Raw genomic sequence first — 15,517 nt, 5'->3', positions numbered from 1 at the left:
CTGTTTTTCCCACCGATGCTCTGCCAGGGTTAGGTGACTCTTTCCATAGAGGGAGACAAACACAACTCTTATGGGATGACAGAGAAGGATCTCAGTGTCGTAAATGTACATTTTTTCCTCTTCCAGAGCATTTCCTTGGGTTGAGGGCTGACAGAGATGAGTTTAAAGTCCATTGTAACAAAGCAAGCTTATTAATCAGGTTCCCTTTGGACTAAAAAACACAGGCGAAAACAACTCCTCGGTCCTCCAGGAATTTTGGGTTGTGGAAGCTTTGTTAGAAAGATCCAAAGAAAATTGTATCGTTTCAAATTAAACCGTGCCAAATAGAATAGCTAAAGGGCCATCTCGCTGGCAGCTGAAGGCTGATTTAATGATGCAGAAAACAATTACCAGGCTGTAAGCACTAACGGCTGTGCTGGGAAGCTGAGATCGCTACGGAGAAGGAGACAGGACAGCAGTCTGCTGTTGCTGGAGCTGCGACTAAGATAAATCGCGGCAGAAAGCCAGTGCTAACAAAGAGTTATGGGGTAAATTGATGCATTAGAAAACCCAGCACATTAGATCACTTGAAAGGACACGCAGAGCATCAGAGAGCCGGGTCGGTGGAGAGCTAAAGACAGCCTTGCCTGCACAGATGAGTTACCGACCTCCACCTTGGGACTCGAACAGCCAGCTGATGAGTTACAGACGCAGCAGCATCAACGGCAATGATATATAATTAGCCTTGGGATATATTAAAATTTTCATCTTTGTGCTGAATTAAATCTTCACCCGGAGTACAGGAAAAAAACCACATGATGGCCTTTAGAATAAATAAAATATTAGACAGGAGAGGGCATCTATTTTTTTATGAGTCTACGGTGCTGATGTTCTGAAGAGACCTCAAAGCTCTCTGCAATTTATGGGCCAAATCTCTTTCTTGGAAGCAATGCCAGGACTATTTTTGAGAAAGGAGAGCCAAAGCTCAGCATGTAAATCTTGGAACTGCTCTAACATGCAGTCAGCTGTGATAAATGTAAAGCACACTAAACAAGAACAAGGGAAGGCAAATCGTGTCCAACCCGAGCAGAACAAACCTTTGCAATGTTAAACCATCTGAGATATCCTTTTATATTATTTCCTCCATTAAAAAGCAGGTTGTTTTTTATTTCAAACCTGAAAAGCGTACATACTTTTCACTGAAGATTGATATGCTTCCTTTAAATTGTAGGAAGAAGTGAGTCGGTGCTATGGGGCATCAAAATTGTGGCAGTCATGGCCACAATTATTGGCTTGTCTTTGTTCTCAGACAGTACAGCTTGATTCAGTTTTTGCAAAAAAAAACCCAGTCTGAATGAGAAAGAGAACAAATCCCCAAGCAAATGGGGTAAATAATTTTATCATTTGTTCAATTCCACTGGGTAGTAAAGAGGGAACAGAGGATCCTCTAAGCTTCGAAACGTGGCAGAAAACCAACAGCTCTGTTGTGCAATCTGTCCCGTGATGAGCATCAGCAGATAGAGTGTGGACACGCTGCACACCCATGTTGCATCACTGCCCGACCAAGTGAGATGCAGAATATCCACAAAGAAGCTGGGTAGCATTTTCACTGAGGATGAGACATGTATTTTGAGTGCTAACGTAAGTGTTAAGGTAGAGAGGTCTTTAACCACACGTGCTAGGACTAGAGGCGTGGTCTCATTTTCCAAGGGAGATTTCAGAAGTTTTATGAGGTCTGAAATAGGAGCTCAGTGGATCCTGCATCCTGAGTCATGTGTATCATGACCTCTTGATGGCAGCAGGGTGTGCTCCTGGAGCTCTGGCTGCAGGAGAGGGACCACAACAAATGCATCCTATTCCATGGATGGAGTGGGATCTTCTGCCAAATTATTTTTTTTCCTGAGTTTGTGCTTGTATAAAGAGGACTTCAGGTTGAAAAGGATGTCTAGTTTCCAAGCCAATCCCCTTTCCCTACTTTGTACTATTTTCAGTCAGTGAAACTCCATCTTCAAAGCAACGTGATTTTCTGCTCCCCACAACTCTGCCTGAAAGGTTGTCCGAGAGCAGTTCTCCTTTGATTGACTGAAATCCCCCAGTCTGAACGTGATACTACAGGCACATCCGTTTGCTCTTGTGCCAACACAACCCCTTAGCTTACACATTTTACCTCACTCTCTAGCATTTACTTCTCCCCGTGCTGTACGTAAACCCCACAGTATTCCTTCTTGGCCTCCCGTTCGCAGGGCTAACCAAGCCAAGCTTTCCTGTCTTCCCTTCGAAGACAGGCCCTTGTGCCAAACATCCCACCATTGAGCTCCTCCCAATGCCTGAGCCTCTCCTGAGCTTGAGTGGCTGCAATGACAAACAGACTCCAGATGGGATCTCACTGGTACCTGGTACCATGGCAGAAATCACTCCTTCTTCCTGTAGAAATTCCTCGCCTGGCATCACATCAGCCTCCACCGCTGCTACACCACATTGGTTCATGGATATCATATGACCAACGGCTTTCTCCTTTTCCATTTCTGGCGGAGGAAATCCCAGCTTAGGGCAGAAATTCCTGTTTGTCCCTAAGCGACCCATGAGTCTTAATACATCTATATCCCTCTCGCTGCTGTTATTCCTCTATAGCCTCCAATAAATGATCTCTCAGAGAAACTTTTCAATCTTAGCTTGTTTTTTCCCCTTCCCTGAGCACTACTGCTACAAAGAGTTATTCATTCCCAGCCTCTGAAGGAATTCAGCTGCATCGCACGCTGACAGAGAGCATGAAACTTGTGGACGAGACCATGCGCGCAAGCAGCAACCTTGCTGAGATCCTTGCTGCTGGGGAGCATCACCTCTCAGACGAAGCAGACCAGCTCCCGTGGGACATTTCTTACCTAATGATCCAAGTGTGTCTCCTATTGAGAAAGGGGACCCAGCTCCATGAGACACACCATGTGCTGAACAAGTGGTGTCACCCACTGGAAGGGACATAATTTGTCAAACCATTTGCATCATGAAAATGGACACTTGGACAAGTCAGCTGCTATCTGTTGGGTCTGTTACGTTAGTGGCTCAATCAGATTCTCACTCATCAAATTAGAGTTGCTGCCTGGTAACTGAATGTGTCACCAGATGAGCATTCTGCTGCACAAGCAAGTGGTCCAGGGAGGTTCAGATTGGCTAAGTGGAGAAGACAGGTAGCCTTTAAAAAAATGAGACACTACAGCAAAGCACAGGCTGAGTAACTCCCCTGTTCTGATCTCAGCATGGCCACCTGAGCACTTTGTCCCCTTCAAGGTGTGTTTGGCTTGTCCCAGGGCCATGGGACAGCCTGCAGGAGCCACGGCTGTCCCACACCACCACCAAGCCCAGCTGTGATTTCGGTGCTAACAGGGGCCTAGCTCACTGGGGCTGTGACCCATCTCTGAAGACCATGGGCTGCTGCATCCTGGAGGTCAAAATAACGGCTGTTATCTAGTGACATTCAATAACAGAAAACATTGTTCTAGATATCTAGGGATGAAGTCTGATCTTCTTACTCCTGACCAGCCTAAGAGACACCTTTCATACCAAAATCTTTGAGCTTCAAGTGTTAGAGGTGCTGATGAGTAAGGAATAAAGCAATAGAAAGGGAGTTTTTGTCAATTATGTGCTAAAGAGTTTCAGACAATGACAACCTACCTGCCTTGGCCAGAAACATGAAAGGAGTCTTGACATGAGTTACACAAGTGAAACCCCTGGTGAAACAACAGGTAAGTGGTTTTATGTGTCTTATGAAACCCGTCTACTGCAGACTGTATTCCTGAGTGCCACTGGTTGACATCTTCACCTCATCTATTAACTATTCATTGATGCTATTCATGTTAAAGCAACAGTTTGTGTTTTTCATCAGGTTTTGCCCGTGTTTTACGTTTGTTCTTAATTATCGGTAATTAGGCAATAGATGTTGGAAGAAGGTTATGTCCATTTGTCCCATTGAGCTGTCACTCCAAGCATAAACACAGTATACAACATAGGGGATTCCCGCAGTCCTCCAGCAACCCAGTGCTTCCCAGGCCCCAACCAGACCCTACGCAACCCTCAGTATTTAATCTGGGCAGAGACTGCTCGGGAGTGTAATATGGAAGTGCTGGAAAATGAGCGTAAAACCAACCGTAAGGTTTCTGTAGGTCAAGAGCACTTGTGTGTCAGGAAGCCACATCCTTCACCCTGTGGGAATTTTTTTCCAAGTGGCTCAAGATGACATGAAGAGTCTCTCCACTGAGTCCTGGAGACACTTTTTCACCGAACTGCGAGTGTGGGAACAAATTCTGAGAGTTACAGGAGGTCTTTACGACTTTCCACCCAGTACTTCAGCTCAGGACAAAGTTAAGCTTGTTAAAAGCTTGATAATTTTCCGGCCTGGCTTGAATTTAATACCTTTCATCTTTGAAGCTGCGATACTTTGGTCTTCAAGCATGTTGACCACAGGAGGCTGAGTGGAGGTCAAGTGCTTCTGGAGCCCTGTATACACAGCCTGTGCCCCAAGGTCGAGCAGCCCCAGCATCACTTTTCACTTGAAACAGCATCGCTTTCCACCTAAAACAACTGAAATGTTTCGCAAGAAAAGTGACTGGTTTCACTGGACTGTTGTTCAAGAGTTGGGGAGCGCCTACAAGCCCTGAGCAGTGACCAAAGGTGATCTTGGATGACTGGGGGTGAGAAGGAATTGACCCCCAACCAAACACCTGCACAGTTAATACTTGCTGTTGTTTTTCTTCTTTCTGGTCTCTCTACCTGCAGATCTGGCCTCTAAATATTTTCTATCCAGCAAGAAGGAAATGTCCATGTTATTTCCACTTAATTTCCCTGATATTTAGTGGAATTTGTCTTCCAGGGCAAGAAACCTCCTGGGAAGATGTGGAGAGGTGTGTGGCAGGGGAGAACAGGGTTGGGAGGAAACAACAGAGCCAGTTTGAATGAGCAAGTAAAATCTGTCCTGGGAGGTGAGACATTTAGTGCATCTTAATGGGTTTATTTTCATCCTAAAATGCACTTCGAGAAATGTTGTAGCCATGATGGTCTGGGGATATTCAGAGGAAAGATATTTTGTGAGACCAAGTGATGTAGTTAGACAAAACACAATTAATTTAAAAAATAAAATAAATAAAAATAAAGTAATTAAAAATAAACTATATAAAATTTAAAATAAATAACAATTACAATAAATAAAAAATAAAATTACCCTCCCTGGCATTCTTGCATGCAAATCTGTCCTCAGCTCTGAAAAAGTAGCAGCGAGCTTCCTGCGAAGCAGAGGTGGCGCACGGGATGTCACTTGGCGACTCTGAGCAAAAACTTTGGCTAATGTGTAGAGCAAAAATATTTCACTGCCACCAACCCCAGCCCTGGGGATAATCACTCCCTTTATCTAGTTTATGTAGGTGACTGGGAAGACTGTGTAAGCTTACTTTTTCAGCTGTGCTAGCACCAGAAGAAAGGAAAAGGGAAAAATAGAAGGAAAAAGGGGGGAAAAGGGGGGAAAAGGGGGAAAAAGGGGGAAAAAAAAGGGGGGGAAAGGGGGAAAAAAGGGGAAAAAAGGGGAAAAAGGGAAAAAAAGGGGAAAAAAGGGGAAAAATGGGAAAAAATGGGAAAAAAGGGAAAAAAGGGAAAAAAAAAGGAAAAAAGGGAAAAGGGAAAAAAGGGGGGGGAAAGGGGGAAAAAAGGGGAAAAAAGGGGAAAAAGGGAAAAAAAGGGGAAAAAAAGCGAAAAATGGGAAAAAATGGGAAAAAAGGGAAAAAAGGGAAAAAAAAAGGAAAAAAGGGGAAAAAAAAAGGAAAAAAGGGAAAAGGGAAAAAAAGGGAAAAGGGAAAAAAGGGAAAAAGGAAAAAGAACAAAAAGGAAAAGAACAAAAAGAAAGAAAAAGGGAAAAGAAAAAGGGAAAAGAAAAAGGGAAAAGGAAAAAAAGGAAAAGAAAAAAGGAAAATAAGACAAAAGAAGGAAAAGGGAGGAAAGAGACGAGAACTTGACGTCTGCAGACGCCAGTCCCCTCGTCAGTCACGGGCCCTGCGGAGCCCACGCGCCGCCGCTGCTGACGGACGGACGGACGGACGGACGGACGGACGGACGGAGAAGCCCCCGCGCCGCAGACCGGCCCCCTCAGCCCCTCCCCGCCCCAGGCCCGGGGCTGGCGGCCCCGCCCCCGCGCCAGGCTCCGCGTACCCGTCCGCACGTGCGCCCGCGGGCCCCGCCCCGCCCCGCCCCGCCCCGCCCCGCCCCGGCAGGTGAAACGCCGCGAGCCGGCCCCGCCGCAGCCCCCCCCCCCCCCAAAGGCTCCCCCGCGGGGGGCGGGGCCTGGCGCGGGGGGGCGTGGCGGCGCGCGGCGCGGCGCGGCGGGGCGCGGAGCGGCGCGGCGGGACGCGGAGCGGGGGCGCAGGATGAGGGCGCGCCCCCCGCCGGCCGCCCCAGCGCCCCCGCGCCATGGAGGGCTTCGCCGCCCGCAGCTACGGCACCGGCGGGCCCGACAACCGGCCGCTCTTCGGGGAGACCTCGGCCAGGGTAAGGGCGGCGCAGGGCGGGCGGGCGGGCGGCCCCGCTGCGCCGGGGGAAGGGGAGGACGCTGCCCGGGACACGAAGGGGCACCCCAAAGCACCAGCCCCCCCCCCCCCCCCCCCCCCCCCCCAGCCAGTCCCCTCAGCAACATAAAGCCCAGCAAAGAAAATGCAGCAGCCAGCGCCTCCCCGCCCCCCCCCCCCCCCGAACGTCAGTGCGCCCCGATAATGGAGAACCTCCCTCCGCAGCCCCCTCCGGGCTCAGCGACCGCGGGCAGCCGGACACGCCAGCCCCCAAAACAGCGAGGAACCTGCCCTAAAAAAAAAAAAAAAAACCCATAAAATAAGAAAGAATGTCCTCACCCCCCCCCCCCTCCCTAGCCCAGCATCAAAACCCGGGAAAGCGACAACAAAGCTGCGCCCCGGGGGGAAAATATAAAAGGAGCCCCCCCGGGTTCCAAAAGAAAGAAACCCTTCACATTGGCAGAATGATTAAAAAAAAAAAAAAAATCAAAACATAAACAAACCCTTTCCTCATCAGTGCCCCAAACCAAAAATAACCCATCAAAACCGCCCCAAACAAACAAAATCACCCCCAAATTTAAAAAAAAACCAACCCATCCCCAGAACAATTCCCCAAAGCAAGACCCCCTCCCCAATTAAAAAAAAATCCCCAAAATTAAGTTTATTAAAATAAACTTCCAAATAATCCCCCCCCCAAGCCCCGAGCAGGGACTCAGTGTGCGGACAGCCCCGGGATCGGGGAGGGGGGGGGGAACCTCCAAGAGGGGCTGTGAAGGGGCTTGGATGCAGCCAGGGGGGCGTCACCCCAGCCAGGGAGCCTCATCGGGGTGCGCCTGGCCTTTCAGCCCCCCCGAAGCGGGGTCCGAGGGCTGTAGCACCCTGAGCTGCATCTCACCCGATTTTGAGGGGGTAGGGTGCGGTGTCTTTGCTGGGGATGGGGGCAGGGGGCTGCTTTTGGTGCCCCCCTGGTAATTAATTTCCCCCCTCGGCGGGCGTGCGGCGGTGCTGACTCTTCAGGTGTCAGCCCCCCAAAGCCGCTCAGCTGGGCAGCTTTCGGCGCTGCTGCGGGCCAGTGCCCGCTTCGGGGGGCTGCGCTGGGGAAGGGGCTCCCCGGGGCACTGCCCGACGTCGAGATCCCTCGGGAATCGCGATGCCCAGCGGTGCGTACCCGTTTGCAACGGGGCGACGGCGGTTCGTGGCTTGGGGTTTGTCCCCTGGTTACGAGAGGTTGCCCATCACCACCCGTGAGGGTTTGGAGGGGTGTAGGCTGAAATTGCACGAAGTTGTTCTCAAAAGTGTATAAAATGCATCATCCCTCCCCCCAAATGCTTGGGAATGCTGCTAAAATGGTAACGTTTAATAAAAATGTAAATAAAGTGGTACCAGCCAAAGCTGGGGGGGGGGGGAACGACACCAGAATGATGTGGGATAGAAGGAGGACAGGCTGGATCGCCAAGAGGATGAATTGAGGGGGAACGGGTCTCCCCTGCCACTGGGTGCTGGCCCTGATGGGGGGCGCTGGAGGCGCTGGAACTTCCGCCAGAGCGGTGCCCTGCGCTGGGGTTGTGTTGGCCGGTCCTTGGTCAGGGATTTGGGGAAGTTTCCAGGGATGGGGATTTCTGGGGACCGGGATGTGCTGTTGGAGCCAGGCAGCAGTCCCGGCAGGCAACCCCCAAATATCCCAGCTCAGGTCAAGCCTTCGATCCCTGACCCCCCGTCTCTTTCTGGCTGTGGCTCTGCTCGCAAAGGAGAGTGGTCAATAATAAACATAGGATGCTAATTCCAGTTCCTGGGCTCGAATGGGGATCCAGTGTCCTGCACATCACCCCCTCCTATCTCCTGGGGCTGTTTTTGGAACCTGTCGTATGGGAGCAGCGGCGGCCGGTGGTCTCTGTGGCCGTACTGGTGTCTGACAGAGAAGGGGTCGCTGTGCTGGCCTGGGGTGGTTTCCTCCGTGATTCACTGGGGTTGCTTAGAGACGGATGCTGGTCAGGTCCAGAGCTGGAAATGTTCCGTCTCAGAAATGGCGAAGCTAAACTTCGCCTAAAAATGGGAGCAGGTCTGCCGGGAGAAGCACGTGTGTCCATGCCCTGGCTCTGCTTTTGGGTCTCTGCAAGCGATGGCTGGTGCTGGCGAACCAGGACCCTCAGCTCAGGCTGGGCACGAGGCCACGGGGAGGGGCAGTGCCCCAGGAAGCCCGGCGCCCGAATCAGGGGTCTTGCACCCTTGCTGGCAGTTGGAGATGGATGTAGAGCTGGGGATGCCCTTTTCTTGCCTTCTGATGCTCTCCTGGTCTCCAAGATGGTGGCTTTGGGGCAAAAGCCACCCTGTGGGGATGGGAGAGCTGGGCAGCAGCATCAGGCTCCTTCCCCTGCCATGGTCCAGCTGCTCCTGCCAAGCTCGCCCTCCCGTGCCGGCTGCTGAGCAGAGGCTGGTGACAAGCTGGTACCAAAGAGGTGTTTGGTGGGAAGAGGGGTGTGTAGGAAGATGACGTTGATGAATGCCAAGCGCTGTGGATTCAGCTGTGGTTTCTAGGGATGCAGCACTGGCAGCGAGCGGGTATGAGACAATGCTAAGCAGAGAGGCACGAGCGGTAAGGTGGCAAAGAGGAGACCGAGCATCACAGATGCGGGACTTCTTGAGAAAGAAGTCGAAAGTAGAAGCTGCTTGGGTTCCTCCGTGACGGGAGCATTTAAATATAAGCAGGTGGGTGTTAATTGCTGTGGGTTGGAAGCAGAAGGCAGCAGGAAGAGACTGAGCAGCTCAAGATGGGAAGGAGGAGCCATGGAGGGCAAAACAGTGTTTCCCCATGTCTGGAAGCGGGAGGGTGGCCAGCGTGGTGGTGAGCGCAGCTCTTCTGGTGTATAGCATATACTGTCTGCTGTTCCACGCAGATCAACCTGGCGCTAGATTAAGGTATCCCCTATGGCTGCCGTGGGCTGGCGTCTCGCTGTGGTTGCTGCTGACCATCTGGACTGGCTGATGTAAGGCATAAAAATGGCTTTTCCGTCATGCCTGCAGAGAAGCCACCAGGTACACACCCTCCAGGGGACCAGCCTGTTCCCCCGTCCCGGCCAAGCCTCTGATGGGAGCTTGTTCCCTGTGGGCTCAGCCTGCAAGCCGCTGCCTTGAAGGATGCAAGGTGCCGAGCTGGAACAGGGTGAAGAGCAAAGCTGTCGCTCTGTCAGAGACCATGCTGTGGGTGCAGTGGTGCGGGTACGCCCTCAGTCCTGCCTCAGTTTCCCTCTTGCTCACAGTAACCCTGACATAGATCCTGAAGGATCCTGGATTGTGTCCTCCTGCTTTGCGAGGGCTTGATGCTTCCTGACCTCGTCTCCCTTTCCCAGAGGCAGCTGGAGGGAGAGCCCCGCACTGCAGCAGCTCCCTGGGGCCAGCTCGGTGCCTACAGCCCCTGCAACACCTTCCCTGAAGTACGAGGAGAGGGCAGAAACCCTCCTGTTTCAAAATGCAGCTTGTGCAACGCTAAAACACAGAATTCATCCCCCGCCTGGTGAACAACTGGCTACGTCTTGGCTGCTGGCTGGCTGAGCGGGGGTCCCCATCAGCGCATCGCACGCTGCCGGGCTGTATCACAAGTTAAGCGTCCATGTGTGAGCACCCTGTGCCGGTGCAGGTGACCTCCATCCAGCAGCCTGCGTGCTCACTGTGTTGGTGTGCACCTCGCTTTTTTTTGTATTCGACTTTTTATTCTAGCAGTTATCATAATACATGGTGATGCCAGAGAACAATCCTCCCTGAATCAGCTATGCTGGTTGGAAGAGCTGGCTGTGCCAGCTGGGTGACGTGGCTTGTAGGACACATGGCTTGTCCCAGCCCGTTTCTGTGTGCCCGGTATCCACAAGTGTCTGCCCGGGCTGGGCTGCGCGCTCGGACACGGTGCGGAGGTGAAAGGCTCCGTCATCCCCAATCCCTTTAGCCGTCTTGGCCTCTGCTTGTGTATTTTTAACCTTTTTGCTGTGCTAAGCTGCCTGGGGCTGAAGTGTCAGCGGGCACCGGGGAATACAGCCTCTCGCTGCCTTGTCAAGCCCGGGATTTCAGGATCAGTGGCTCTAATCCCCGGATCCTGAAATACCACCTTCTGCTGGCGGCGCATTTGGAAAATTTTAGAGATGGCAGGTTTAGCCGCAGGGAAGGGGATGCCCTGACCCGCAGGGGCTGGCTGCCACGCGGCAAAGCTGCTCCACTGCCAGCATCCGCACCCGATCCGGCAGTCGCTGCGATGTCCATCACTCGGTGGTGTGAGATGAGAGGTCCCTGTGCCAGGGGGACGCTCTCTCCTGCACCCCGTAAAACAGGCAGAGAGAAATGCTCCGTGGTCACCGCCAAGTCCGACCTCCTCGTTTTCTCCCGGCAGACCAGTCTTTGTCCTGGCAAAATGGGCAAATTTTCCCCATCTTAAAATCGCCACCTTCCAAGTCGTTAGTTGATTAGGAGAAACCTAATCATGGCTGAATTTCTGGATGGTGCACCCTGTCCACAGGTCTGTGGCCGTGTGTCCCTCCCTGCCTGGCTGCCAGCAGAGAGCAGGCTGTGACTGCGCTCCCTGCGTTAGCTCTATGGGGATGGCTCTGCAGCCGTCTCCTCAGCTTTCCCTCCCTTTCCTCTGCTGTTTGGAACACTTCTCCCCACCGCACGAAGGGAGAAGGGATCCAGCTGCTCGCCTCCTGCCACCCCTTTCGTCCCTGGGGAGCTGAGCCTGAGTGCAAACTCCGGTCTCCCTTCATCCAATTGCCTTGGTGGGCTCAGCCAGGTCTGCAGGGCAAGGGCAGAGCAAAACCACTGTTCTCTCCCAATATCGGAGTTGCTTTTGGGGGTACGGACCCCTCCGCATACCATCTAGATTACAGTTAGCATTGAGTTCTTTACTGAATTTATTTTAGCCTAGGTGGAGGAGCACAGCTAGGCTGTCGTGATACGCTCTCGTGGAGGTAGCACGCTTGCGTTTCACCCCGCTGCTTCTGTTACTTGCCTGGAGTCATTTCTCGTAGCTCATTTTTTGGGGTTGGTGGTGGGTGCCTCGTAGATGGCTCCCAGAGGCTGCTGTTGTATCGCCGACATCACGTACAGAAACGCTGGTGAGAACAGGTTTGTGCCTGGCCGGCGAGCACCTTGCGCAGGAGGCGTTGGGGATGGTGATCTCCTGGGGGGGGTGGGCCGCTTCCTGCTGCCGCAGCCACCGCCGTGCCCCCACAGCTTGGGGCCCCTGAGCTGTAGAGGCGTAAGCGGTCTGGTTTTATGTAGAGGAGCTGGGGACTGGTAGGGGAGGTTTTATAGAGTCTGCTTGCTGCGGTCCTTTCCTTTGGGGGTGAACATCTGCTTGTTACTGAACCCCAAGCTCGGGCACCCGAGCTGCACTGAGCCTCAGGTCAGGGCTGGTGGCGTCCTGCAAGAGCATGCTTTGCTCTCTGCTTTCTCCTCCTGCCCTGCTGCTGCCACGCGTTGCTTCGTGACCTGGGGCTTTTCCCTCTACAAATCATCTTCCAAAATGTAACGCTACGCGGGAAGAAGGGTGCAAGACCAGGTGGAGGGAAACCTGGGTTGCCCTGCCCGCTGGCTGGAATGCCTTGGGCAAGATGCTTTCACTGCTCAAGCTCTTTTCTCACTTTCCTTTAACTGTGCCTATTTAATGAGACTCAGTATAATTAATTGAAGTTCTGGTTATTTTCTCTGTGCATATTTTTTCTGCTGTAGCTGTTCTAGCAGTTTATTTGGGGAGCCAGCTGGCTGGGGTGTTACACTTGACTGCGGGCAACCCCATCTGACTTTGACATGGATGTTTATACTCAAGAGCAGCACCATAAGGAAAGGGAGGAGGCAGGTATCCCCGCAGAGATGGGAATATTCTCCTTTTGCATCAATTTCTTACTCCAGCGAATGCGTTGCTGCGGGGTCCTGCCCTGGGTGCCCCTCTGGGCCCGTGGTCACACAGCGCCGTGCCACTGCCGGTCCCTGCCCCCATGCCATCTGGGCCGGGATTGCGATGCTGACACCGAGGGATACCCCTTCCCAGGTGCCAAGGGGTTGTCTCCTCCCAGCCAAGTGTTTGACACTGATGCGGAGCAGCAGAAAGAGGTGGGGAGGGGTATCTGTCCGTCTGAGCAGGGCCGCCCTGAGGCGTGTTCAGGTCTGCTGGCGTTAGGGGGGGAACATTTGGGGTGTGGGGAATGCTTCACCTCCTTGCTGGCAGCCCACAAATTCCCACCTAAGACGCTATCAAGCTATTTATTCTCAGGCACTGAGGCTAAAATAAGCTTTTTCTGACAACCTCTGTCTGTGCACTCCCACTTTTCCAAAAATTTTTGAAAGGATTTGCACAACTGTATCGATTCAGGTGTGGCAAAGAAGCCAACTGCAAGCGAGCAAGCCTGCTGTACAAGGACTTGGCCGGTGCAACCTCCCTGAGATCCATGGAGTCGAAGGAAGGGAAACCTTCCTGCATGGCAGAGCTGACCAGGGAGCCTCGATTGTTGCTGCTGGGCGTGCTGGGGGTAACATGGGCCCTGGCTGATGTGGTGCTCTCGGTGTTGTTGGTTACTATGTGGGTTTTTTAATTTTTTTAATTTTTTTTTTTTTTTTTTTTTGGCAAGGCATGCATGTAACTGTCCTCTCTTTTCTTCAGGACAGAGTCATCAATCTAGTTGTTGGCGGCTTAACGTCCTTGCTGCTTGTAGTAAGTATTGCCCGTGCCGGCCTGTGTTCTGTGCCTCCCTTGGGTGATGGGCTGAAAACCAGAGTTCCTCCTCAAAACGGGCAGCAAAACTTCGCTGCCTGGACAGGCTGTAGTTTGGGGCCCAGGTAGCCACTTTGGGGTGCAACTGTCTTTTGAAACTCTTTGACAACAGGAGGAAGAGACAACCTTTCATCAAGCCATGTCTTAAGATTTGGCTGTGCAATAAAAAGCCCCCAGGTCCTTGGGCAGGTTGCCTGTCTCAGCTGAACTGAGGCTGGGTGAGACGACAAAGTGCTTATGACCCGGGAGAATGTGTCTGCTTCCCTGTACTTCCTTCTGTTTGTGATTGATTTCCTTCTATTTATGGCTTATAGGAGTTTTTCCAAAGTTTGTCACTTTGTCTCGAGCTATGCTTTCCCCAAGCTTTAAAGACAAACCCCACGCCATCGCAACTGGAGAGCATCAGTTCTGCAGTCCATGGCAGCAGCATCGAGAGCTGAGGTGCCAGCTGGTAGAAAGCTTGGCTGAAGGGATGCTCCTACACGGGCAGCGCGCGCCCCCGTGCCTGCTGGCTGTATGGGTACTTGGAGGATGGTTTCCAGCAGCAAGCCAGAGTAGCAAAGCTTTTGTCAGGTTTTTTTTTTTTCCACCCCTCTAAGTCTGCAGTTGTGTCAAAGCGATTTTCCTCCAGAATTTACGTTTCCCTCCAGCTCTTCACGGAGTGGGAGTTAAAGAGCAGGGGGGGGCACGCGGAGCTGGATGCGAGCGCCGCGGTACGCCAGCCGTCGGGGCGAGCCTCTTCTCTTCGCAGCTCTGACGGCAGGCGAGAGCAAAGTCTTCATCTTTGTTTTCCTCCATACAGGTCACTCTAATCAGCGCTTTTGTCTTCCCACAACTACCTCCAAAACCTGTGAATGTTTTTTTTGCTTTCTGCATCTCCTTGTGTTGCATTTCTGCCGGCATACTTGTAAGTACCACCACGTTTGCTGTGCGAGCTTTCGAGTCTATGACTGAGGATGAAATCTGAATAAAATCTGCTTTACGTGGTGCCGCCTTCTTTTTTACACTTTCCTAGAAAAGCTTTCCTGCCTCCATAAAACAAGTTGGCAGTGAAAGAGTGACAACCAGTTTCCCATTTACTGCAGGAGAAGTGTAAGCGTGTGAACTAAGCCAGCTTCTGCAGACCAGGTGTGACAATGCCACCTGTAGCTGCCAGTGGAGACGTCAGGTAGGAAGAGGGACACCAGAGCAGTGAGCTGGGAACGCAGACGGATTGTGCTGCAGAAGACCAGGGGTGGAGCGAAACACTTCAACTCAAGTGGTGGGGCCAGCCAGGCGCTTGCAACGTCAGTGAGGTTTCAGGCACAGGGGAGGAGTGCTACAGCAGGTGGCATTTCATCGGGGTGGGTGCAGAGGTTCCCCTACAAAACATTTGGGGCATCCCAAGAGTTAGTCCCAAGCGTTGTCAGAGGGAAGTGGCAGGTCAGAGTTCACGGAATGGTTTGGGTTGGAAAGGACCTTCGAAGCTCACCTAGTCCAACCCCCTGCCATGGGCAGGAACATCAGTGGCTCCTCCTTCTGCTGTAGCTTTTCGTACTTGGAGCGTTCTCCTTCCTCCAGCCGTGACCTGGAGCAGCCCCTGCCCCTCACTGCAGGGTAAGCTGGGAAGATGCTCTGCATTACCTGGTCAGGACCAGTTGCTGGTTCTACAGCTGGTAGCCATGACTCTGCCCAAGATAAGACTGTGTAGTGCAAAGCCTGACAGGGTGTAGCCAGTTCGGAGCGTTAAAAAACCCCCAACCAACCCACCCACCCACCCTCTTCAACAAAGCTGACAAGACAACCCCTGTCTTCATAGCTAACCTGGCCCCCTGGTTTCGCAAACAAGCAGCCTTGTTTTGCGGAGAAACACCTTGCCAAATTCTTGTTTGTGTATTCCCCAAGCATGCTAAGAAAACAGGAGCTATTTTTTAATTGTTAAGAAAATCAGCTGGACTCCACACCCAGTCTTTCTAGGCAGATGAAGCTGGCTTGTTTCAGAGGGGAAAAAAAACCCCAAAGGTCTAGAAGTTGCCAGTTCAGTTACCACAGAAAGTTTCCTCAGAAGTACCTGGTGTTTTAAAGTAATACAAACTCCTTCTCTCTTCTAGATCTACTGGTATCGCCAAGGAGACCTGGAACCTAAATTTAGGAACCTGATTTACTATATATTATTTTCTATTGTCATGTTATGTATATGTGCCAACCTGTACTTCCATGAAGTGGGTAAATGATGGGCACGGGGGATACCTAGCGATGATGCTAC

General features: G+C 52.0%; 1 protein-coding gene across 1 annotated transcript; it reads left to right on the top strand.

The window, feature by feature from the left end:
• The first annotated feature begins 6,426 nt into the window (after window positions 1–6,426).
• On the top strand, window positions 6,427–15,485 carry TMEM243 (transmembrane protein 243). The gene is made up of 4 exons (XM_086474559.1): window positions 6,427–6,504; window positions 13,162–13,212; window positions 14,075–14,179; window positions 15,363–15,485. Exons 1-4 carry the CDS (start codon window positions 6,427–6,429, stop codon window positions 15,483–15,485), a joined length of 357 nt encoding a protein of 118 aa, XP_086330685.1.
• The last annotated feature ends 32 nt before the right edge of the window (window positions 15,486–15,517 follow it).

Source organism: Leptosomus discolor, chromosome 1 (assembly GCF_034619465.1).
Source record: "Leptosomus discolor isolate bLepDis1 chromosome 1, bLepDis1.hap2, whole genome shotgun sequence".
Taxonomy (NCBI): Eukaryota; Metazoa; Chordata; class Aves; order Leptosomiformes; family Leptosomidae; genus Leptosomus; species Leptosomus discolor.
Note: the sequence above shows the minus strand (reverse complement) of the source record. Positions and strands in the feature narration are given on the sequence as shown.

What these genes read in the sequence shown, in the direction of transcription:
- TMEM243 (XM_086474559.1), top strand. Translation starts at nt 6,427, where the DNA reads ATGGAGGGCTTCGCCGCCCGCAGCTACGGCACCGGCGGGCCCGACAAC. An exon ending in TCGGGGAGACCTCGGCCAGG is followed by an intron (nt 6,505 to 13,161) that starts GTAAGGGCGGCG and finishes TCTTTTCTTCAG; the next exon opens with GACAGAGTCATCAATCTAGT. An exon ending in TAACGTCCTTGCTGCTTGTA is followed by an intron (nt 13,213 to 14,074) that starts GTAAGTATTGCC and finishes TCCTCCATACAG; the next exon opens with GTCACTCTAATCAGCGCTTT.